Source organism: Notechis scutatus, chromosome 3 (assembly GCF_049901735.1).
Source record: "Notechis scutatus isolate UNSWTSFEM ecotype Mainland chromosome 3, rNotScu1.2, whole genome shotgun sequence".
NCBI classification, from domain to species: Eukaryota; Metazoa; Chordata; class Lepidosauria; order Squamata; family Elapidae; genus Notechis; species Notechis scutatus.
In genome coordinates, this window is record NC_142011.1 from 22757874 (window position 1) to 22784282 (window position 26409).

A 26409-nucleotide genomic window follows, 5' to 3' on the forward strand; every position below is an offset into this window, starting at 1 on the left:
AATAGTAGACAGTCTAAGGTTAAAGTTTTTGAGGTTTGGGGAAGAAACCACAGTCAGGTAGAGTATTCCCGACATTGACCACTCTGTTGCTGAAGTCATATTTCCTGCAATCAAGTTTGGTGCTGTTTACCTTGAGTTTGTATCTATTGTATTGTTATGGTTGAAGCTGAAGTATACATTGAAAGGTAGGACATTGCAATATATAACTTTATGTACTATACTTAGATCGGACCGAAGGCAGTGTAGTTCTAGGTTGTCTAGGTCTAAAATTTCAAGTCTGGTGGCATAAGGCATTCTGCAACGAATAGAGGAGTGGAGAACTCTTCTTGTGAAATATTTCTGGACTTTCTCAACTGTATTAATATCAGATACATAATGCGGGTTCCAGACTGATGAGCTGAATTCAAGTATTGTCTAGCAAATGTTTTGTATGCTCTAGTTAGTACTGTGATATTACTGGAGAAAACGCTACACAGGATTAGGTTAACAACTCTTAATGCCTTTTTGGCTATGTAGTTACAGTGGGCTCTAGCACTTAGATCATTAGAGATGAGTACTCCAAGGTCCTTGACAGAGTTTGGATCATCAACAAGGTCTTGACTATTCAGCTTGTATTTTATTTTCTGATTTTTTTTTTGCCAATATGTAAGACAGAGCATTTATTTGTTGAGATTTGAAGTTGCCATTTGTTTGACCATTCTGATACATAGTCGAGGTCTTTTTGAAGGGTAGCAGTATTGTCGGTGGTGTTGAATAGCTTTAAATCATCAGCGAAGAGAATGCAGTTGCTTTTAATATGATCACAGAGGTCATTTATGTAGAGTATGAAAAGAGTTGGTCCTAGAACACTGCCTTGGGGGCCACCACTGTTGACAGGTACAGAATTTGATAGGACGCTCCCAATTTTGACCATTTGTTGTCTGTTTGACAAGAATGCTTCTATCCAGTTATGCAGGTGTCCAGAGATACCATAAGATTCTTATTCAGAGATACCATAATCTTACAGTCATAGTTCTCTTTGTGATATCTCCCTTTGGAGATCTTTCCATTAGACTGTCTATTCGTCAAGCCTTTGAAATAGCAATAATTGGCATAAAAAAAGAAGAAAACCAGCAGCTTCCAATTTTCCCATTTCATTTGCATATGTAGCTTAGACCTCAGGTTCTTTTGCATTTAACCTGTCAATTCTAAGGATCTGATGGAAGAGGCAACTTATTTTTCACCCCTGCCAAACCTTGGAGTATCTTATAGTTTTTCTTCTTTCCCATCATCCTTGATCTCTTTCCAGCACTGTTACGTCACTAGAAGAAAGTGTTTCGTGTTTATGATGATGAAGGGAAAATCCAAAATTGCTCATATTAAAAAAAAACGTTTTGATGGGAGATTCACAGAATCTAAAAACCTAAGCAATTCTCCTGCAAGGGTCAGCCAGTGCTAATTTCTCTGGACAGTAATTCAGTGGAAAAATTGGCCCATGTAGCAGCTTTCATCAATATCACTCTTCTCACATTATTCACCAACCAGAAAGTATACCAATCACTGAAAGGGAAGGGAGGGAAATCAAAATGTACTTGTATCCTTTGGCAAGACTTAATGCACACGTTCTTTAGGTAGACAAACTAAGCAATATATATAATCTTTGGAATAAATGGATTGAAAGAAAACTATAACCCAGATAGAGGAAACTGACTTAATTTGCAGTCAAACTCTGGGAATTATGTCCGATACATTTCTTCCAAATCAGGCTGTGAACAGCATCAGACTTTAGTCGACAAATCCCTGTGTTGGCTGGCATCCATCCTATGCTACGTGTGATACAAGATTTATTTATTCTCATTAATGTGCATCAATGTATTTTGGATACATTTCTAACAGGAATGGAAAACCTGATTGAATCAGAACAAGTTCTGTTGACTGAGTTTAAACTGAAGAGATGATGTGCCTTTATACAGATCATCACAAAATAGAAAAACTTCTGTATACAAAAACTGCAGAGAGGTGGATAAAATGCCAAAAGCAGCATTTTTTCCAATGCAACGTAACTTCTGCTCCTTTTGTGTTTGTGACATGGCGACCCATTTACAAAAGTAATGGAGTTTGCAGTACAATGCTGCTGTGGTCAATTGCCCTCTTTCAGTCAAAAACAGGGTAACTGATCCAGTGTTTTCTATAAACACAAAATAAATAATTTAAATGTAATGAATCTTGTATGTCTATAGCCCTTGCTTGTGTTAAATAAAGTATTTAAAACTTGGCTAGATAAAAGATATTGAAAGACCTAAAAGTGGACATGTGTGAAAGAAAGAAAAAAAACTAGCAGGTGTTCATTGAATAAATCATAGTTAAATGAATCATAGCTACATATAAACCATCTCTATCCTAGAAGAGGGTGTCAACTATTCTTCAAAGCACCAAAAGGCAGAACAAGAAGCAGTGGATGGAAACTAACCAAGGATAGAAGCAGCCTAGAACTAAGGAAAAACTTCCTAACAGTGAGAATAATTAACAAGTGGAACTTGCCTCCAGAAGTTGTGGGCTCCATCACTGGAGGTTTTCAAGAAGAGATTGGACAGCCATTTGTCCAGAATTGTGTAGGGTCTCCTGCCTGCTCTTAACATGGCTGGATTGATTATTACTTAGTGGGAGATCAGCAAGAGATATCAGACTTTAAGCCAGCATTGAAGGTCAGTGGTGAACCACTTCTAAATCCTTGCCAACAAAATTACATGGGATTCCAATATGACTTGAGGATGTGGATTTATATCAACTGCATTTTGGAGTTCCTAGTGATTGATTTGATAAGATTACAAGGAAAAATTATAAGTTGACACACAGGTTTTAAAGTAAATAAGCTGAACAAGGAGAAGCACCTTTCTGTCCTTCTCTCCAACCACTCATCCTTTTATTATTGTAGACCAGCCATTCCCTTATTCTGAGCCAACTGGAGAAATCCTACGCAGACCTCAAAATAAAAATGATCTAGTGCAGTCACTATCAAAAGTTTAGGAAATAAAGGGGGCGGGAGGTGAAACCAAATGTTGTTCTGACACAACCGGGTTCCCAGAGAGCAAATACAGACAAAGGCAGCAGCCCCCACCTTTCAAGGTTTAATCATGAATGCTGTTCCTTTACAGATAAAAGGTTGCTTTCCAACAATTATCTCCAACAAGAAAGAGCCTTGCCAAGTTTTTGTCAAGGCTGCCAAGAACTCAGAGATAAGAACTAATTTGCAAGATTCACAAACTAAGATGTCCACCAGTTGAGCTAAGAGCTTCTTTGCTGTCTGCAAAGAACGCTTTTTCAAACCTGGCTTTTATCCTCTTGAGGGAGGAGCCATTACCTTGCAGCCTTACTCCTGAGTCACCTGTGCTGCTGTAATTGTTCTTTCCTCCGAGTAATCCTTCATGCATGTGCACTTGGCACAGGCTCCTCGGGAGCCTCCTTGTCACTGCTGCCAGCCCCCACAATCTCTGAAGGCAGCAGTCCACTCCCTGATGGTCCTGGCCCCTCATCAGAGTCATCGCTCTCCTCAGCCATCTGCACCTACTGCTGGCTAATCACAACAAATGTAGCCAAATAAGCACAATTCCCTACAACTAACTCCCAAATTAGCTTTCTAATAAGTGAAAAATAGAGAAATGCTTGCACAACAAACATACTGCATTGCTATCGTGTCACTATTTATAACAGTATACATCTTACTTTCTTTTTAAAAATCTATCATGAGGAACTTCATTTACACCGTCAAGACGGCACTTAAAGGCCCATTCTTCCAAATTATAAAGTTGACTGGAAAAAATGGAAGAAAGAGCTGAAGACCAATTCTAGCTATTAACCATCAGCCACCAACCAGCCTCTCTCCCTTGTGCAGTTTTGGCTTGTCTTCTAAGTACCGTGAAATAATGTAGCCTCAATAGCTTATCTTTCCTCTAATGCACATCAGCCCTTCCCCATGAGGCAGTGAATAAAGTCAGCATATCTCAAATTGCTTAGTTTCAAAGAAATGTTATTCCTATGTATGTCTGAAGACTCGAACAGTGCAGGAGTTTTTTTTGGAGTTCTAAGTCTTTAAAGAATCAAAGTGTTTAAGATTTAAGAAGGAGATGAAAAGGGTAGAAAGGAATGTGGCATACACCGGTTCTTATGAAACAAATTTCGATTTATAGGAGTTTGATTTTTGATATAATACAACACCTCTGCTTCTTCTTGTCACATTTTACATTTTTAAATATAAATAAATTACTTGATTGCATTCTTTAACCAGCACAACATTTTTAAATAAAATTCTCTTCCACTCATTTTTTTTGTTTTAAAAAAGAGATTTACCAATTACAAATGCAATCTAGGAGTAGATTTTCAATCTGAAAATGGTAACTTTTTCTCTTAAAAAATTAAATGATGCAGCTGATATTGCTTCATAATTTCAATCAGTTCCTCAACTACTTTGAACATTTATTTTTTGCTTCTTGTCCTTCAACTGTTTCAGCCTGGGATTTATACTTGATTAATTCTGTCACACTGTGCAGACTGTTCCTTAATTACGAGCAAAAAAGAGTATTGCTTTTGGGGGGTGGATTGGCAATAAGGAGAGAGAGAGGGAGGAAGGGAGGGAGAAGGAGGGACGAAGGGAGAGAGAGAGAGAGAGAGATGTGACTAATTGCCTGACTATTTGCATGCATATCTTCTCCTGTGTAAGTTCTTCATGCCAACATGACCCACTCCAGAAAAGAGCTGTTAGTAGAAAGAGTGTTTGTGCACATAAACTTATGGGAATTAGTTCTGATATCCACTGAATGCAAACATCATAGTGGAGCTAATCTACCTTTCTCCCTGGGTTTATCTCATACACAAACGCATAGGTGAGAGTCAATGAGTCAAAGCATCTATTTTCCAATGTGCACTTGACTAACATGGTAGATTATAGTCAATTTTTCTTCTTCTTGTGCCATATCCATCATTGGATGTTGGCGATCATGTTGGTGTTCCTATTTTTATCAACAGCCACATGCAAAAGTGCTGTTGAGTTAGTTTCTGTATATCCAACATAGGGCTTCAACCAATTAATAGCATGCCTATAGATCAGGGCTATCAAACTTCTAGCCTGCAGGCTGGATGCATCACGTGCGGCCACACCCACGCCCAGTTTAGTGAAGGGGAAAAGTCCTGCTAAGTCATGTGGTGCCGTCATTAATTTGACACCCCTGCTATAGATCATCCTTCTAATCTTGCACTCTTCAGACTACCATTTAAGATAACTAAGGGAGTTGTGAAACAAGGCGAAATAGACTTGTTCCAAACTAGCAAAGGAATAACCACACGTCTGCACACTCCCTGTCTATTTGTGCAATTTATATGCAAAACATATGCTAGGAAAGCTGGATTGGAAGAAGATGAGCATGGATTTAAAACTGGAGGAAGAAACATCAATAATCTGTGCTATGCTGATAACACCAGTCTGAAGGCTAGTAATGAAGATTAAAGAGTATAGTATAAAAAAAGAACTACGATTAAATGTAAAGAAGGCTAAAGAAATGACAATAGATACATCAACCATCGTCAGAACTGACAACAGACATTGGGGTGGTGGATAGCTTCGCTTTTTAGGATTGATCATCAACGGCAAAGTCAAGAAATATCTCTCAGACTAGCACCTGGTAGGATTTCAATGAAAGCCTTGGAATGATGGATCTGTACCAACAAAGAATAGAATTATTTAACACTAGTTTTTTTTCTGTGACATTCTATGAATGCAAGACCTACTGTAGACTTTGAAGAAACAGGAAAGAGTTAAACTTTGGTGCTGAAGAAGCCATTTACCCTGGATAGCCAGGAAAACAAACTAATGAATCATTGAACAAATGAAGCCAGAATTCTCCTGGAAAGCATTATTGATGATGCTCCAACTGTAATATTTTGGATATATCACCTAAAGATCCCTGAAAAAATCTATAATTCTTGGAAAAGCTAAAGAAAAGAAGAAGAAACTAGCAGCAATGTGGATGGATTCAATTACAACAGCAATCAATGGATCATTAAGAGATCTAAAAGGCCCTCCTGAGGACAAATCACTCTGGTGAGAATCTATCCATATGATCACTAAGAGCTGACACTGAGTTAATGGCACTTAATCAATGGGTGGAGTTGTAGACCAATCATCTGGAAAGCACCAAATTGAGGAACACTGCTGAAAATGATATATCCTTTTTCCAATGTGATGGTTGAATTAAGGCTTTGCAAGTGTGGATAGTAGGCCTAAATATAGTTACAACCAGCGGTGGTATTCTACCAGTTCGGCCCAGTTCTCCCGAGCTGGTAGCAGTGATGAGCAGCGGAGATCAAACCGGTTCTCTCTGACACTCTGTGTTGGGCCGACCCACCCGCCTGGCTCCCACACTAACCTTTATGTCTTGTTTTTGAAGCACAGCTGCTTTGCGCGGTACAGCAATTGTCGCATGGCAGCTGCTGAACCACCAGGGAGAGGGCAGGATTGCAGGAGGTGACTCAAAACACCTCTGTGCCTGCACAAAGTGCGTGTTTGGTGGGCACAAAGTGCATGTGCACACGCAAAGTGCGCCCACCAAGCCACGCCCACCAAACCAGTGGTAAAAATATTTGAAACACACCACTGGTTACAACCCCAATATATCATGTTAAAGATACACAGGTATCCATTAGGGCAAGAAGGAGAATGCTAGACATTTAATAGGGAGGCATTTATTTTGCGAATACAAAGGTATTTAACTAATTAAATTAACCCCTTATTTGGTGACTTTATGTTTAGTATTTAATTTGTTTATCAAATTACACAATTAAGTCATAGGGACATGAACTGAAGAAGCTTCTTGGATGAGAAGTGAAACATTTTCAAGGGAAAAAAAACCAAGCAAGTCCAGTTGCCTTTTGAAAAGCATCTTTGGGACAACTGGATGATTCAGAATCTCCATAGACAAAATGGTTGCTGCTTAACTGGAGTTAGTCCATAGCACAAAACTATTACAAATCTTGCACTATTCAAAGAATAGCAGAAGCATTATAGCAAATATCTGTAGATATTGTAACGTGGATGTTAGGATGCTCCAAGAAACTTTGGTGTTTCTGATAAACATGCTATGATTCTACCTGCTTATCCCAAATTGATTCCAAAGAACTTCTTTACTTCTGGCTAGCAAGTCTAAAACAGGACAGAATGAATAATGCTTCTATTGTATTAGATAAATCAGCATCAATATGATATACGCTTGGCTTTATAAAGCGGGCACTGATGTATCCATAAAATCACTCACCTTCAAGTAAACGGAAGTTACTTTTATATACAGAGAGAATACAGTCCTCAAATCCAAATCTTTTGATCAAACCTGACATTACAGATAATGTGTCAAAAGGGCTTCTGAAAATACTGGCCAGTGCAGCTTGACATGTCCATGTAAATATGCAATTTCGAGTTAAGGGCCGTTTGTCATAGTTGCTATAGCTTTTTGCAAGAAAGCAGAGGGACCAACCGTGCATGCAAATAGTGTTTTTAAAAATAATCTCCAGCAGTTCTTTGGAAAAAGGTCATTCAGGCACTATGTAAATCTCAGAACCTAAAAAGCTGATTCTTGTCCCTTGGTAGCTGGTATATTGCTATTCTCTGAGATCAAATTATCTGGGAAACAAAAACTGAGAATAATCATAGTTACTCTAAATAATGACACTGGTTGGGATTGTAAAGGCTAAAATAGCTTCTAATAAGATAAGGCAACAACAATGTTCCCCTTCAGGGACGGAGTTCAAAAATATAAAAACAGCACTCACAACCTTGCAATCAAAGCCTGGCCTTCCCCCCTCCCCCATGCATTGTGATAGTCCAGTCACATGGCTGTGGCTCAGATCACAGGGTTGATTCCCTGTCATGCCCTTGTTGGAGTCTGATTCTGAGGGAGAGATTGAGCAGCTGACAGGGAGTGGGAGTGTGGATCCGGTGGCTGTGGAAGAAATGGGGGAAGGGCACAGTCCAGCTGGGCATTCAGAGGAAGACCCAGGGCCACCCCCTCTTCATCCTAGGGCACTCAGGGAGGAACAAAGAAGGGAGCAATGTGGCTTATGAGAGAGAAGAAGGCCCTGATCCCCTTCATTAGTTGCAGCTGGGAGAACAGGATATAAGTGGGGCTCCTTGCTGGAAGCAAAGTGTGCATTATCTTGGTCTGGGTTTTGGTGTCCTCCCAACTGTGGGTGCTGTATTATCCTTTGAAAGTCTGCAATTTGTCATCCTGGCCTGCCATGTTAATTACTTCAGTGTGGTTTGTGTTGGTTTTTTATTTCTAATTATCTAATTATCTATATCTAATTATCTTTACTTAGGGTTTGGACTTCGTAGACTGTTTTTTGAAGAGTTTGTTATCCAGCTGAGGATAATTGGACATTGGGGCCAAGTTAGAGGCATTAAAGGGAATTTATTCTACTTTGGTGACTTTATTTTTGTGTCACACCCTGGGTCATCACATTCCCTCTCACTAGACACTTTTCCCCAATCTGTCATGTATTCCAAATTATAAACATGCTTTCCAAGTCCAGAACCATATGTTCAATTGAATATTGATGTTATCCATCCAGTCATGTCCAACTCTTAGCGATTCTATGGGCCAGGTCTCTCCACATCACCCAATCTTGCACTACTTCTTTTGAGTTTTTCTGTGCTCTGACTGGTTAAAATAGAATAGAATTCTTTATTGGCCAAGTGTGATTGGACAAACAAGGTATTTGTCTTAGTGCATATGCTCTCAGAAAAGATACCTTTGTCAAGAGTCAAAATCATAAGGTACGACACTTAATAATAGTCATAGGGTACAATAAGCAATCAAATCATACTAGGAAACAGTCAATATAAAAAATCGTACGGATACAAGCAACAATGTTACAGTCATACAGTCACACAAAAAAACCCCATCCAAGTTACCCAGGAGCTTGCTATTCCTGAGACCATCGTCTGGGAACTGTCCTTAAATATCACATTTCAGTTCTTACTATGTTACAGAGCACCTGATTATGACATCGAACATGCAAACAAGCTAAATACACTACTAACATGGGCAGCATCCTGCCCACATGCTTTTATCTTTCTTGGTGACTTTAATCTACCTCATATTAACTGGACCCTTAAGGAATGTACAACTGAACCCACACATGTAACCTTCTACAATGCAGTAACAAATCTGGGACTAGAACAACTAGTAACCAACAACATTAGACTTAACAACTGCCTCAATCTCATCTTCTGCAATAGTTTGAATTCATTTTACAGAATACAAATTAAATAACCCTTTTCCAACAGTGACCACAACATGGTTGACTTTTGTCTCAACATACGTCCACACAAAAATCATCACAATGATGAAATCCCCAATTATAACTTCAAAAAAGGCAACTATGATCTTATAAGCAACGATCTCTCATCCCAAAACCAGAAAAAAAACAAATTACACATAACAATAAGGAAGCTTCAATCCAAAAAGAAATAACTTTGGCGGAAAAACAAATCTGGTCACGTTGCCAACTTGAAAAGCCAATACAAAAATTTATGCCACCAGATAAAAACTGAATGCACCAATTATCACATTAAACAAGAAGAAAACCTTCTACGCACCAATTCCACCCGTGCTTTCTACAATTTTGTAAACAACAAACTAAAAGACTCAAGGTCCATCCCACCCCTGAAAGGACCTAATGGTAAAGACTGCAATGATGACACTATTAAAGCCAACCTCTTTAACACATTCTTTGGCTCAGAATTTGTAAACAGCAATGGATCATGCCCAGTATTTCCTAGTCAAACCACAGAAAACTATAATGATCTAATGCATATCGATTTTACAGAAGACAATGTTGAAAAAGCACTACCCAATCTAAAACCATCTCTATCTATTGGACTGGACGGAATATGTGCCTACTTCTTTAAAAAGCTATCCACTGCCATTACCGAACCTCGAACCTCTAAGCCGAACCTCTTTGAAAAATCTTTCAGGACCAGCTCCTTGCCAAAACTATGGTCACAAGCCACGGTCATCCCTATCTTCAAAATGGGAGACCCCAGCCTAGTTGAAAATTACAGACCAATCTCTTTATGCTGCATCACCTGTAAAGTCATGGAATCAATTATTAACCAATCCATCATCCTCCACTTAGAGACAAACAACCTACTCTCTAATAAACAATTTGGTTTCAGGAAAAAACTATTATGTAATCTGCAACTCTTACACTGCAAAACCATATGGACTACACAAATTGATCAGGGCAAAGCAATAGACGCAATCTACATAGACTTCTGTAAAGCCTTTGATTTACGACAAACTACTCCTAAAACTAAAATCTTGCAGTATCTCTGGACCATAACTAGATAGAAGCATTCCTGTCAAACAGACAACAAATGGTCAAAATTGGGAGCGTCCTATCAAATTCTGTACCTGTCAACAGTGGTGTCCCCCAAGGCAGTGTTCTAGGACCAACTCTTTTCATACTCTACATAAATGACCTCTGTGATCATATCAAGAGCAACTGCGTTCTCTTTGCTGATGATGTAAAGCTATTCAACACCACAGACAATACTGCTACCCTTCAAAAAGATCTTGACTATGTATCAGAATGGTCAAACAAATGGCAACTTCAAATCTCAACAAATCTCTGTCCTACATATTGGCAAAAAATATCAGAAAATAAAATACAGGCTTGTCAAGACCTTGTTGATGATCCAAACTCTGTCAAGGACCTTGGAGTACTCATCTCTAATGGCCTAAGTGCTAGAGCCCACTGTAACTACATAGCCAAAAAGGCATTAACAGTTGTTAACCTAATCTTACATAGCTTTTTCACTGGTAATATTACACTAATAACTAGGGCATACAAAACATTTGCTAGACCAATACTCGAATACAGCTCATCAGTCTGGAACCCACATTACGTATCTGATATTAACACAGTTGAGAAAGTCCAGAAATATTTCACAAGGAGAGTTCTCCACTCCTCTACTCGTTGCAGAATACCTTATGCCACCAGACTCGAAATTCTAGACCGAGAAAACGTAGAACTATGCCGCCTTCAGTCCGATCTAAGTATAGTACATAAAATTATATATTGCAATGTCCTACCTGTCAATGAATACTTCAGCTTCAACCATAACAACCCAAGAGCAAACAATAGATACAAACTCAAGGTTAATCGCACCAAACTTGATTGCAGGAAATACGACTTCAGCAACAGAGTGGTCAATGTCTAGAATACTCTACCTGACTCTGTGGTTTCTTCCCCAAACCCCAAAAACTTTAACCTTAGATTGTCTACTATTGACCTCACCCCTTTCCTAAGAGGCCTGTAGGGAGCGTGCATAAGCGCACCAACATGCCTACCATCCCTGTCCTATTGTTTTTGTTTTTTTTCTTATATGTATCCATGTATTCATAACTATGTGTATACTTATACCTATTATCTTGTAAGCAATTGACAAAAATAAATAATTAATAAATAAATAAATAATAAATAAATCCTACTATTATATACAGTCATGGTGTTAGCTTTGATAGTGAAGTTCAGATTATAAAATACCAATATTTCACAAACGCTGTTTCCCTTTTATAGTCATCTCATGTAGCCTTCTTAGGTAGCAGAAATATTGAGAAAAACCACACCCATTGGTACACTTATTGACCATTGCATCCAATTTACAACAGCCACATTTGCTTTATGATCCCCTCATTCATTTAACAACCATCAAGAAAAGCATCGTAAAACTGTTTTATAGCTATCGTAAGTGTAGTAGACTGACTATTATCAGTGCTTCCATCCCAAGACATTTCAGTCAACACTGTTGAAAATGTGACCTCCTCAGATTCTCACTGAGGTAAAAAAAAAAAAAAAGTAAAAATCGACATATTTCCATTTCAGACTGTTAGCTTTGATTATGCTACTCCGTCCATTTTCTTGCTTCCACTTCAGGCAAAGAATCCTTTAAACGAATAAGCAGATTGCTTTATTGGGAAAAACTCTGACCGGTCTCCTTCCCTTTCTTTCTTTAGGCAATAAATTTTCTCCGCCATATGCTGGGGTCTTGCTAGCCTGTGTCTGGATTTATGCATTCATCTTCGCAGTGGCTCCCTTGGCTGACTGGGGCAGCTATGGGCTAGAACCTTACGGGACGGCGTGCTGCATCAAATGGAAAGCCTCAACCAGAGAAGCCAAATTCTACATCATGGCCCTCTTTGTCTTCTGTTACATCATTCCATGCATCCTGATAATTATCTCCTACTCGCTCATCCTTTGGACGGTGAAAGTGTCCAGAAGAGCAGTGAAACAGCATATGTCACCCCAAAGCAAATCTAACAGTGTCCACAGCCTCATTGTCAAGGTAAGGATTGAAGCACAATGGGGATAGGTTTCTGATACCCATATGGAGGCAGTATCTTTGGAAAAATCTCTTAAGTTTAGGGTTTGTATTCTGAGATGTTTTCCTGCAAGAAGGAAAATAAGTCGAAATGGTACCTTAATGTACTGACAAAGACTATTTAAGCGTCAAATGGGGAAAGAACTGTGTTAAGGTGGAAAGTTAGTCTCTCAGTTCCAACTCAGGCTCTGGGCTTCTATATCTTCAAAAAATATGCATCTATAACAGATGCAAAATACATAATTCACATCATTTGCAAAAATGATGTCATGACGCATACAACATCATTTCTCTCTGGCACAGGCATCTGGGCTTGCTTACCCCAGTGCCTTTTTTCAGTGTTGGGTTATTATGGATTTGCTATGAAGGGTTCAAGGTATGTATATATATTTATACATTGCTGTGATGACCCAGGGTGGGATACAAAATAAACATAGTCACAAAAAACAGGTGAATCCCCTTTTATTCCTTCACTGAGACAAAAAACTCCCACACAAGCAGTTACAAGAAGGAGGAAATGCCATTTAAATTATGAAGAGTAAAAAACAACACAAACCAGGCAAGATAAGGGCTGGAAGACATCCACAGATATCAGAACACACACTGGGAAGGATGCCAAACTCAGAGAGGGACAATAAACTAGAGATATTTCCATGCTTTGTTTCCAGCACTCGCCCATACGCATGTCCGTCCTCTTATCCAGTTGTCACAGCTGCAGCCCATGAAAAGGATCAAGGTCCTCTCCTCCCCGGTAGACCATGTCTCTCCCTTATCCTCTCCTCCCTGTGTGCCCTAGGATGGAGAGGGGATGGGCCTAGATCCTCCTCTGACTGCTCAGCTGGCCTCTGCCCTTTCCCAGCCTCCTCCACAACCTCTGGAGCCACACTTCCACTCCCTGTTGGCTGTTCCTCCTCTCCTTCAGAGTCAGTCTCCACCAGGGGCATGACACATTGCTATAAGTCATGTTTTCCTCAAACACAATCTAAGCAACAATTTTACTGAGTTTTCCATAGCATATTTAAATCATGAACCATGTTTTACAAACCACAGAGCTTAGAGTCACAAAGCATTCTGATTCAAAAAGAAACAAACTATTTTACAGGAAGTCCTCCACTTACAACCCTTCATTTAGCGGCCATTCAAAGTTACAACAGCCCTAAAAAAAACGGTTTACAACCATTGCAGCATTCCCATAGTCACATAATGTATTTGTGATGGCTCCACCTTTTTGAGGTCAGGTGATCAGAATTTGCAATCTTCCCAGCTGGCTTCTGACAAGCACAATTAATAGGGGAAGCCATATTTGCTTAATGACTGCAGTGATTTGCTTAACATCCATGACAAAAATGTCATGAAATCAGGCACAACTTATTTAGCAATCACATTGCTTAGCAATGGAAATTCTAGTCTCAATTTCGGTTGTACAATAAGTCAAAGAGTACTTACATGTTCCAGTTCAATGTATGAATGATCTCCTACAGTAAAAAAATTAAATAATGTATAACTATAGAATTAATTATCTCTTTTTTTATGTAACTCCTTCAACGTTGACTGTATCTTTGACTGAAAATCTGCCCCCAATGACATCATTTGGCTTAAAAAGTTGATGACAAAAATGTATAGGCCCTTTCAAGGTATCCAAGGAATATCTTGATGATTTAAGAAAAGATACTGGTCAAATACTGGCAAAAAGAAAATGTGGTGTCGAAAGTCAGTAAGCAAACAAGAAGCAAAGCATTTAAGTGGCCTAGATATATATCACTCTTTGAGTGATGTGATGGCCTAGAGATGGAGCTCTCACAGTCAGGAGGCTGTGAGATTGATCCTACATAGCAGCAGCTATTTCTCTCTTTAGGCACAAAGAGAAAATATCTGCTGTGAACTCCACATAGGCATCAGAAAGGGCAGCCAGCCAGTAAATGCGCAGCTCCATTCAGTTGCCTTGATTCTACCCCAATGCAATGGATTACAGGGTCATTAAAAGTGTGTGTGTGTGTGTGTGTGTGCGTGAGAGAGAGAGAGAGAGAGAGAGAGAGAGAGAGAGAGAGAGAGAGAGAGAGAGAGAGAGAGACTTTTAAACCAGGGTGTCCAACCTTGGCAACTTTAAGATTGTGGACTTCAACTCCCAGAATTCCTCAGCCAGCTTTGCTGGCTGAGGAATTCTGGGAGTTGAAGTCCACAAGTCTTAAAGTTGCCAAGGTTGGACACCCCTGGTTTAAACACTACTTGAATAACTAATGCTGCTTGCCAAAGCATCTTGGGAAATACAAAGCATAAAGAAACGATGATGGCATGGTGCAATGGATCCCCCCCAAACTGTACATCTGTCTGTTTCAAACAGAGTTTGATCTTCATCAAGAAAACCACAACAGCAGCAAATAAGTTATGTTCATGCTGCTATTGCTGGGTGTCTAAAGAGAGCCTATAGTGTGAGTCTGCACATAAATGTCATAAGAGGGTTGTGAGTGGAGGAAAGCAGGAGAGTGCCCATCTGCTTAGAAAGTTATTCGAAGTCATACAGCTGCGGTATCCACTCTCAGTGACATCCCTGCTACTGGTCTAAATGCACCTACCGCCCTTTCTCGGCAATAGTTTATTATTCCAGAATCCCTGAGAATCCTCATATATGAAGAATCTTCAATTTGGGGGATTTAAAAAAAAAGAAAAATGCTTCCCCCACGAAAATGCCATTGGAAAACAGAGGTGGTATGATGAAGCGGGCACAGCAGCAGGCAAAGATAAAATGAGAGAGAGAGAGTTCTATTACATCAGGATGATTTGCTCATTCATGTTGCACGGCTGCCTGTCATGATTTGACAACTTAATTTAACTGTGTACACACCTTACCCTCTTGATCAGCAAGCAGTATGTCAGCAGCATATCACAGCCTGCTTATCTAAAGAGAAGAGAAACTCCAGGGCTTGTTTATCATCTGGTTGAATGCACTAACCAAATCACCAGTTGAATTAATTAACTCATTAATTACAGGCTAATTAAATATACATGCCAGCAGCATATTATTCTGAGCTACCGTAGATAGTTTCCCTCCAGAAGTGTGATAGATACTTATTTATCTTCCGGCAGCTAGATCTCTTGAGTACAGAATGATGCTATGATGATGCTATTCAGTTGCAAAACATTGCTTAGCTCTGATGCAGTCCTGCTTTTATAGGAGAAGCAACTGGAAACATTGGAAGGATAGCAACCACTTCTCTACTGTTCCCAAGAAAATTTGGATATCTCCATATAATCCAGAGAAGTCGGCTTTGATTCTAGGGAGATTTTTACCTTATCTTTTAAAGAAACAAAGCAAAATCTCATGCACAGGAAATGAAAGCTATTCCTTTTTCACATTCAATACATTACCTGCAAAGATAATGTTCATAAACTTAGACCATACCAAGCTGAATGAGGAGGGGGCAGGGAAAGAAGGAAGGAAGGAAGGATTTAACCTGGAAATAAGGTGAAACTTTCTGACAGTGAGAACAATCAACCAGTGGAACAGCTTGCCCTCGGAAGTTGTGGGAGCGCCATCACTTGAGACTTTCAAGAAGAGATTGGACTGCCATTTGTCAGAAATGGTGTAGGGTCTCCTGCTTGGGCAGGGGATTGGACTAGATGACCTACAAGGTCCCTTCCAACTCTGATTATCTGTTATCTGTTAGGAAGGAAGGAAGGAAGGAAGGAAGGAAGGAAGGAAGGAAGGAAGGAAGGAAGGAAGGAAGGAAGGAAGGAAGGAAGGAAGGAAGGAAGGAAGGAAGGAAGGATCTGAAGTTGATGATCTTCCATTTTTTGTCACAGAAAAGGCTGTGTGGGTACTAGAATTATTCCCCATTGTCTGCACTCTTGTCTTATTGCAATGTAGGAATCCCCTTACAGAACCTTAAAATGAAGCAAAACGTGGAGCATATTACGATTTTCCTCTTGGTTGTTCCTTCTCTTTTCCAGCTCAGTGTTTCTGTGTGCATTGGATTTCTGGCTGCTTGGACCCCCTATGCCATTGTTGCTATGTGGGCAGCATTCGGCGATGCCAGCAAAGTGCCAATCCTGGCCTTTGCCCTGTCTGCTGTCTGTGCCAAGTCCTCAGCCACCTACAACCCTCTGGTGTATCTGCTCTTCAAGCCCAACTTCCAGAAGTTCCTTTCTAAAGACCTCTCGTTCTTCCAGGCAGTGTGTGCAGTCTGCTGTTGTTGCAGCCGGTCCAGGGTCATCACCCTTCGATCCTTCCACACGCCAGATGGCCGGGCTTCCATGAGATTCTCTGCCGCTTTCACCGACCACCGCGGATCCTGTAGGAACTGTTCTGACACTTTCGAATGCTTCAGCAATTATCCCCGGTGCTATAGGCTCACCCAGAAATCTGATACAGCCTCCAAGACTAACCCTCTTGCCATTCTGAGAGATGGAAGAGCTTGCCAGCCAAGTTTTAAGCGAACTGTGCAAGTCATGGTGCTCCTGACCAAGAAAAAGACTGGAATAGGGACTAGGAATGTAGCTGGAGATGTTCTGCCTTCAAACATTGTGAGAGATCTCATGTAACCATGGTAAGAGGAAAGGGTTCAAAGGCAGGGGTAGGTCCTTTCGATCTAGGTCCACTACCTAAAGCTATCCAGATATTTGATTTATAATTTTCATCATGCCCAGTTAAACATTGTAAAGCTGGGAAAAGGTTTTTTTTTTTTTAAATCTACCTAAAAATTCATCTTTTATCCTTACATATTATTTGTTTCCAAAGTGTTCTTTGCAAATTATACTTTTTTTTTATAGATGTAATTTTGTATCGGCAACTTTACATCTGTAAGAAGAAGAAAAAAAATCAACAATGCCAAGCCCCCAAACAAAACTAAACATGATCTAAAGCAGGGGTCCCCAACCGCCGGTCCGCGGACCGGTACCGGGCCGCGGAACAAGCCTTACCGGGCCGCTGGTTGCTGGGCGCCGCCATCTTTTTGGTAAAAAGCGCTTCCGGTGAGCTTTTCCGGTAGAAAGCTCACCGGAAGCGCTTCAATAAAAGATGGCGGCGCAACTGCTCGTGAGCTTTTCCGGTAGAAAGCCATTTCTACCGAAAAGCTCACCGAAGCGCTACGCCGCCATTTTTGACAGCCCGTGATGTCACCGGAGCGCTTTTTCGTCATAAAAGATGGCGGCGCCCAGTTGACGCCGGTACCGGGCCGCGGCGCCCAGCTGATGCCGGAACCGGGCCGCGGCGTCGAAAAGGTTGGGGATCCCTGATCTAAAGGTCCTTCTGGCATTGATGACATCAGAGTATCACAAACTGTGAAATGGCTCAAATGCAGGTTTCTGCCTGTTCAGTCGGTACTGTACTGTGCGTTAGCTGAATAGCTCAGTTTCAGTCAATCCACACAGATGATGCTGAAGGTAGGAATAATTAATTGCACACAACTGGAGTGCAAAAAAACTATTTCAATCAAATTTGATTGATAAGAGCACAGAGACATAGGGCCACTTGCTTATCAGATCTGCTGACAAAATTACATGGTAATTTTGGATAAGTTTTACATCTGTTATTCAGGTGGGTTCTATGGCTCCTACAGTCACAGTGCTTATGTTTTCTGTAATACCTTAGCTAGATTTCCCTCTGGCCCATAATATTTTGAAAGATCAATTCATGCCAGCACAGAACCACCCTAGTGTGTTGACTCAGATATTATTTATCTAATTTCCTACATGTGTTATTTTCCCTATTTATCCCCGCCTTTAAGGATGATTATGACAGTTTATTAATGATAAGGAACATTGATTTCTCATAAAGTATTACATGGTAGAAAGCTAAGAAATCTAAGGTGCTATTACTACAGATGTTCCATCCTGCCCTCTCTACAGCCTTAACATCAGTTGTGGGACTCAACCGTGAAACAGTTTTACCTGAGGGGTAATGACATCTTTCTACCTCACGCAAGAGGCTTAAGTTGAGGGAACATCCTAAAAAAACCTGCAGTTTTTTAAGCAAGTAAGCATTCAATAGTACTACTTCTGATTTAAATCCATCACTGAGAAAAGAACAACTACTCAAAAACATAGTGAAGAATTTTGACCAATGGTCATTTCATGCCCAAACTGGGCATTGAAAATAATGGCCTCCAAGGACACAGCATTCTCTATGGTCGGACTATAAAGATAAAGTCTGGGTTTTACAATGAGCTCCCAAGGCATTTGGTCATCACTGTAACAACAAGGAATGGAGGAACTAAATGTAAAGATTTTTCGAAAAATAGTATTTCTCTCCATCTGAGAAGGACAATCCCATACCTTTCAGGTTGGCACATATTAAGAAAGCTAAGTGCCAGTGAAATACCAGGACTCTGTAATAAATAGCTTAAACTCACTAGAGCCTTTTTGGTGACAGCTATTATGCAATGTTGCTCAAAAAAGACAAAAATAGGAGCAAATAGGACATCGACAATGTTGTTGTGTCTGGTTAATTCCATCCTATTTTTCAACCTCTACTTTCTAAAAGGTACAGCAGAACCAACATTTTTAATGGCATATTTTAAAACTGCAGAACAAATCTTCCTTTATTTTTATTTTTTAAAAGTTTATCTTAAATAAGGAGATTGCTGTATTTTTTTAAAAAAAAACAGCAATCTTTTAACATCTTTAATGATTCTTCTCATAAGAAGAAATAGAATACAGAAACTCGGTGGGCATTGGGACATGAACTGTGGTTATTTTCTACAAAAAAGAAGGAAAGGCTTAAGAAGCAAATATGCTTCTGGATGGTAGAAACAAGGCACGTGTATTATGTCTGAATGATCTAATGCCCAGTATAAGAAAATTAAATTAATTGTTACTCATCCCATTGTAGATATTTAAGGAGATGCCTTAATTATAATTTTTATAATTCCTTGTCTTTAATTTAAAATATTAGACTAGGAAGGTCACTCATTTTGTCAACGGGATAGTTCTTGCATCATCATCATGGTGAAGAGCCGTGGTGGCACACTAATTAGAATGCAATATTGCAGGCTGACTCTTCCCAACAGTCTGGAGTTCAATCCTGACCAGCTCAAGGTTGACTCAGCCTTCCATCCTTCTGAGGTTGTTAAAAGGAGAAATAAGATTGTTGGGAGCAATATGCCAACTTGGTAAACCACTCAAGCACTGTGAAGCGGTGTATAAGTCTAAATGCTGTTGCTATCTGCGTGGTCTTTGTATTCCCAGCCTGTCTCAGAAACAGATCTTCTGTGAAGGACAAGAGGAGAAAATGGGGTGCCCCAAAACCTAATGTCCTTAAGGATCAGTAGGCTCACAGCTGACTTTTCCTCCTAACAGCAAAGGTTCAGCATTGCCATAGAAAAGAAGATGAGAGTAGAGCAGCCTTTACAATCTGTCTCCATGCCCTTTTATACATTCTGGCTGAGATTAAAATTATGCCCAAAATGTAGAATAGGCTATATACAACCTGTTTTCTGAGGGCCAGAAGCCTTGACTGTCTATTGCCCTCGAAGTTCCAATAATCTGAAAGTTGAGATGTAGCGTAATGAACCCATTCATTTCCTGGCCTCTGTTCAGAGAGATGGATGGCCAGGTAATTTGATTTCATTACATATTTTCAATTACTAAACAATCCTGAGACAGATAGGAGTTGAGCTAGAGACATGGGACTGCTGATTTTGGGCAGCTGTTACATCCAACATCTAGTTTCTGATTTTAAAAAGCAAATATAATTACTATTTTGACAGTACGGTAGAGACCAACACTTCTGACCATGGTATCATCTCATCCAATTTGGTTCAGCACATGCCAGGACTCAGAAGAGCAAATGTTAGGATTATCTATTGCTAAGTTTTATTGTACAGGTTTGGTGTGAAAATATCATAACTACAGTGTCCAGCACTTGTTTGGAGTCCACACCCAGTGTAACAATGCCAACAAATAAATTTTCAGCCAAATTTCACTTTAGCCTATTTCTGCTAAGCACTTTATGTGTTACATCCATAGTAAAAGAAATGCTAACGACTCTCAATCCAAGAAATGCTAACGACTCTCAATCAGTGCTGGACTGCTGAAAGGTAGAAGAAGTCATAATAACCAGATGAGATTTTCACCTCCCTTCTCTTATGAAGGTGTTTCTCATCTCTAGTCCATCTTAATTTATTTTTTCCCTTAGAGTTATTTGTTACTGAAAGAATTTAGCAGATGTAGCTATCTTTCCTACTAGTAACTATTCTGAGTGTATCAAGGGAGACTATCAAGGAAGATGAGCACAATTCAAAGTGCACTGACGATTTCTCCTCAAATGGGGACGAAACATTTGCAACCAAATTGCCAAGCTCAGAGGTCAGCCCAACAGCCCAACTACCAACCCGAGCTACTTATATTCAAATACATTTCATATTACTTCTTTCTGTATTCTATACTCTGATTTTTCCCCTCAATCTGTCCAGACACAGATGCTGTTATTGTGTGTGTGAGTTCCTGGAGAAGAAAGTTGGTTCTGTACCTTTTTGTTGAACACCAGAGGGAAGGGAGTATTTAGCCAAGGAACAAACAGCTTGTCTTAAAGTAGCCCATCCATTGCAGACTTACTGGAGGAGAGATTAGGTCTCCCTCTTATAACTAAGAATACCTGGCATCAAAAGTGTGATTTGCACAAATTTGTGTGTCAAGAAGAGCTACAGAGTCATTAAAAAAATCATCCAATGGCACACCAACCTACAATGCCTTGGGGAGATTCTGAAGCTGTTTTATGCTATGTCAGACCATTGGACCATCCAACCCAGTAGTGTCCACTTTGACTGGCAGCAGCTCTCCAGGTCTCAGGGAAAGAAAGAAAAAATTCTGCCACCCGAGACCATTTTAATCAGAAACACCAGGGATCAAACCTGGGATTTTCTGCATGCAAAGCATGTAACTCTCCCACTGAATTAAGACCTCCTCAAAATGATCTGCCTTCACTTCCACTTGATTACATTCACAGTGTTTATTTAGCGTGGAATAAAAAAAACTAAGGAGAGGAAATGAAGTTTGTTAAAACAAAAATGAAACTTCTCAGTGGGAGCCACTCCAGGAAAAAAAAGAAAGAAAGAAAAACCAGACAATATCTGAAGTGCTTTCCTCTTGTATAACTGGGGCACCAAGCACAAAATCCGTAAGCACGTTACCGCTGGCAAGCAATCTCCTCTGCTTCACTGAAGCATTTACTCTTCATGGGGAGATAATGTCAGAGGAACAGCAACATCTAAGGAAGACTAGATGAAGGGATACAGAAAAATAACACACATATAAGCTACAATGGCTTTTGCTTCTGGGAAGAAATCTACCCGAAAAAGCAACATGTGTGAAAACCTAATGGAGACCATCATCTCCTCCTCTGCTGTTTACAGCAGAGAGGTATAATTTACAACACCCATGGAGTCCTTACCTCAACACTCCCAGGAAGGGCCAACCACAATATTATATTATTGGGCATTTGCTAGCCATTTCAGTTCTTAGCTAGGTGAATGTGCTACTGCACCCCCCCACCCCTTCTGCAAAAGCAGCAGCATTTATGCAAACATATAATCCAAAGTGGGGGTGGGGGGGGAGACAAAACACAGAATGATAACATTGGATGTGCTTGATTAGTTGAGAAAAAGTTTCAGAATCAGGAAGGCTCTTTAAAATAACACAGGGTTAACTTGATGAGGTTTGCAACTGAAGTAGGAAGCTGTTCCGTGTCGCACCATGTTGACATCGGTACTGAGAAGAATGATTGCGAGTGACCCCCAACAAAAAGTCATGATTATTGGGTGTGGCCTCCAATGCATATATCCTTGCATTGGGTAGAATTGTAAATTTCCGTCCGTTGGGAGGTACGAGAGGTTGCATTCTAGAAATAGATTAGATAGGTCTACTAGGCAACCGAAGTTTGCCATATGAATGCAAACTACAGGCCATAGTGGTTTGAAAATTTAATTTATGGTATATGTTTAACCACAGCCTTGAGGTGTGTGTAAAAATAAGGCTAATAACTAGGGTTGTCAACTTTCCAAACAGTCAGACCCTAATCTCTTAGTCTTTAACTGCAATTTGAACTGTAGATCAAAAAGCCATATAAAATATTTACCTCCTATGCAGTAAAGACTTATGCTGGGTGCAAGTTTGATCATTGTTCTCTATAGATCAGGTTTACTGTTAAGTAAACTGATATCAGTTCCCTGGGTGTTGGTGCTAGGTTAGTTGGCAATCCTACTAATGACCCAGTTCAAACAAGCCTTTAGATCCGCACATCTCACTTGGCCAAACAACTTTTCCCAGAGCTACTCCTGAAGGTAACAGATCAAAAGTAAAACATTTGCCTAGCTATGATTGCTTGATATATTCCCTTTCTGAGCTGTTCTTCTCTTCATGATATCTCTTGCGTGCTTTAGTCTCATTTAGGCTGAGAGAGGAAGACCGATAATGCAAGCACTTCATGTATTTGTGCTGGCGTCTTCATTGAATCCCTAGCTGCCACTTAGATGCCTTGTGCCTGAAATTTTCTTGTGCAATTTCCATTGGGTAGAGTATTCTTCCTTGCTTGCTGTCCTTAAACCTAGCATGTAGCATTACTCTGAGTTGTTGGACAGTTGCTGCACTTTAGTCCAGAAGTGACCCTACTTCTGTGGTGTTTGCAAAAGTGATCGCTGTGTTATTTGAACAACGAAACGCACAAAGATCAGTGAATCTCTCAGAGGCTTTGCAAAGCACTTTGGGATCCATCCAAATGGCAGGAGCTTTCTTAGATGTATAAGCATAACTTTTTAACATGGCAATACTGGTTATAGCTCTACCAAGCATGGCAAAGCATGAGCCATGCAAAATGTGGCAGAGGCATTGGTCTGACTAGTTAGTCCGCAATTTTAACTAGCACATGGCTTTTATGTGAGTGGGGCACATGAACAAAATGGGCTGGGACTTCCAATTTGTGTCAGATTTCCAGAATTATAATGCAAATGGGTGCACCAGATTCTGTGATGTTATACATGAGCATGTGCAAATAAGCAAATAAGCCCAGACCTTGCAGAGTTGCATACACATTGCCAACTGTACTACCATAATGTGTCTTATTGGGATCCACAGAAACAACTGCATAAGGCTATATTAGCCAACCAGCCTTAGTTTACTGGAGAATAGAGTCCTAGAGGGCTCCTGATATGAAAGAACCTTGTCTACTGCTGCAGTGCCTGTCATCTGAATGGCCTGTATATACAGTACAAATTGGGCAGGAGATACTTGGCCTGGCCTGAAAATAAGTGGAACCCAGAATTAACTGCTCACTGACTGTAAGTCAGTCTGTGGCGGTCAGAGCAAATTAAGCTGGCAACTCTGTTTTGTGCAGATAAAGTTGGTGGGTTGTGATCCAGATGTTGACCCTGTGTACTTACATCCATTCCTGAATCACAAGAGTTGGGATTCTCTGCTTTTCATCTCTCTGCAGAACTCCAGTTGTTCAGGTATAGCAGCTCACTAGCTAAAAGGACATACCCAACTGCTAATATGGTATGCCTGATTTGGTGGTAGATGTAAAAATACATAGGTAATTTTCAGCTTGTGCAATCCAGCTACTCTGTGTGTGGGGCATCTTTCTCTCTGTATGTGGTTCCTTGAAATTTACCAATACTGTAGGGGAAATGTTACACTCATCCCCAGGAGCTGCTTCACAATCGCACAACAGGGAATCTATTCCAGACAGAAAAATAGGATAGATGTGAGATCCCAGAGTGTGATTTTGCTCAGGACCCCAATATTCCTTTATCCCAACACTGGGTCCATATGACAAATATAAGCGCACATGCAAGTTTTTGCACAATGAGGACCTCAGACATCTAACCAGCCATCTAACCTGTTTCCCAGAGATTCCCATAGACAGAAAGCTGGATTAACCAAGTTGTTCTGGGCTTCAGATCTTATTGGTGCTACGTAAAGAACAAAATACTGTGAAATCGCTATAGCTAGCAAGCAAACAAACAAGAGCAAATTCCAACTGTTTGCAAGTGCTTTTTTTACACCCTTTATAAGCTGGAAATCCCAACCCAAAACCTGAATTCCTCACTCCAGACTACACCGTGGCCACTGTTAAAACATCAAGGGCTACAGCTGCCAAATCTACAGCATTACCCACCCCTGCCACATGAACAAATAATCCAACCCAAACCCTGTATGAATATCTCTGCTTATGAACTCAATTGTTGTGCAGAAATGGTACTTTTTTTTTTCCAAAATAAATCTTGCTTGTGCAAAACTATTTGCCACTGGTTTGGTTAAGTGTTTGTCTGTTTGTTGAACTCCACCTTCTGCTGAATGAATGAACAGAAGTATTGACAAAAGAGCCTTTGGGGCATACGAATATGAGAAGGTTTCAATCTGTACACTTAATAACATCATCTCAAGGAGAAGGAAGGACACAGAGCCCTTGTCAGCAGCGCTGCAACCAGGAGCATGCTTGAAGCTTGGGAGGCAAATTCATATTCTTCACAAATGACTCCTTTCATCCCCAGAATGACCAAACCTTTCATTTTACCTGAACTGAGAACAGTTTCAGCATCTCTGGCTCCTTATCAATGACTAATGAAGCTCAGATTCTAGGAGAGTCCATTTTTCAACTTGCCCCTGTAGCTGTGCCTTTCACGGTAACCAGAGACACAGCCAATGGTGGGGAGAAGGCTGATCAGTCGATGGGAGAAACCTATGTGTTTGCTTTCTAAACACTAAATGCAGTTAAGGCAAGGAAGCAGGCACACCTCCTCCCCTCTCCCCCCAGTCAAGTCTACTTTGATCAGATCAGAAAATATTAAACTTTCAACTTTCCGGTCATGGAAGAGAGGAAATATCTCTTACCTTAATAGGGAATTTTTAAAATGGTAGAGCAATAAGAAAATGGTAAGAATTTCAAATTGGCAGAAAATGTCAGCTGTTTCAGAGCCAGCTGCATGGCTTCCCATTATTTTGAAGCAAGAAATACCTAAATATTGCAGTATACGCATTAAAGGATGGAAACCGATCAAGGAGAGATTCAACCTAGAAATAAGGATAAATTTTCTGACAGTAAGAACAATCAACTAATGGAACAGCTTGCCTTCAGAAGTTGCGGGAGCTTCATCACTGGAGGCTTTCAAGAAGAGATTGGACTGCCATTTGTCAGAAATGGTGTAGGGTCTCCTGCTTGGGTGGGGGGTTGGACTAGATGACCAACAAGGTCCCTTCCAACTCTGTTAAATCTGTTCAAAGTAATCTTAAATGTTATAGCTCCCCCTACTTGGAAACTGTACCAGACAATCCAACTGCTACTCCTATATGTAACCTAATACCACCTGTTAGTATCTCCATCCCATCCATGGGGAATGTTGCCTACTCCCTCCCACCCCACTCCAATTTATACTTTAAATGTATATAGTAAACTTAAGCAGACTAAGATTACAGAACTGAAATAGTTATTCACTACATAAAGGAGAACAGGGATCAACAGGGACAATCAAAGAACAGTCACAGGCTAACAGCAACCCTTCTGTAAGCACATATTAGAGTGTTTGGAACTGCCTAATACAGAAGGTCCATATAAAATTATGCAGGAGGGTGAAAGTGAAAAAATGGCTGGATGACCCTGGGCCAGTCACTCCTTCAACCCAACACACCTCACAGGGTTGTTGTGGGGAAAATAGGAGGGAGGGAGGATATAAATTAAATAAACAAATGAAATTAGTAGAGAAAAGGTGTCTTTTTCCTGTTATTTCTATAAACTATAAAATTCAGGATCATTTTCATAATAACAGAATAACAGAGTTGGAAGGTCTTCTAGTCCAGGGGTCACCAACCTTTTGGACCTCAGGGACCACCAAACTCATAATTTTAAATCCTGTGGGCCATTAATATGAATTTTGACTAACAGTGGCTTGCTTACGTTGGTGGGAGAGTAAGTCCCATATTCCAGGGCTGCAGTAGTCACAGGACTGGCCCTTTGGTCATCCCGGAGCAGCTGCTCCTCCACCCAGGTGCACCGGCCTACCATGGACTGGAGG

The 26409-nt window shown here is 40.3% G+C and overlaps 1 protein-coding gene across 1 annotated transcript in view; it reads left to right on the top strand.

The window, feature by feature from the left end:
• Nucleotides 1-17082, top strand: part of LOC113410342 (opsin-5-like) — a 29547-nt gene extending 12465 nt beyond the window's left edge. The window contains exons 4-5 of the mRNA XM_026664866.2: nt 12045-12373; nt 16358-17082. Coding sequence (XP_026520651.1) covers nt 12045-12373; nt 16358-16948 — 920 coding nt within the window. The 3' untranslated portion in view covers nt 16949-17082. The remainder of the gene's footprint in view (nt 1-12044; nt 12374-16357) is intronic.
• The last annotated feature ends 9327 nt before the right edge of the window (nt 17083-26409 follow it).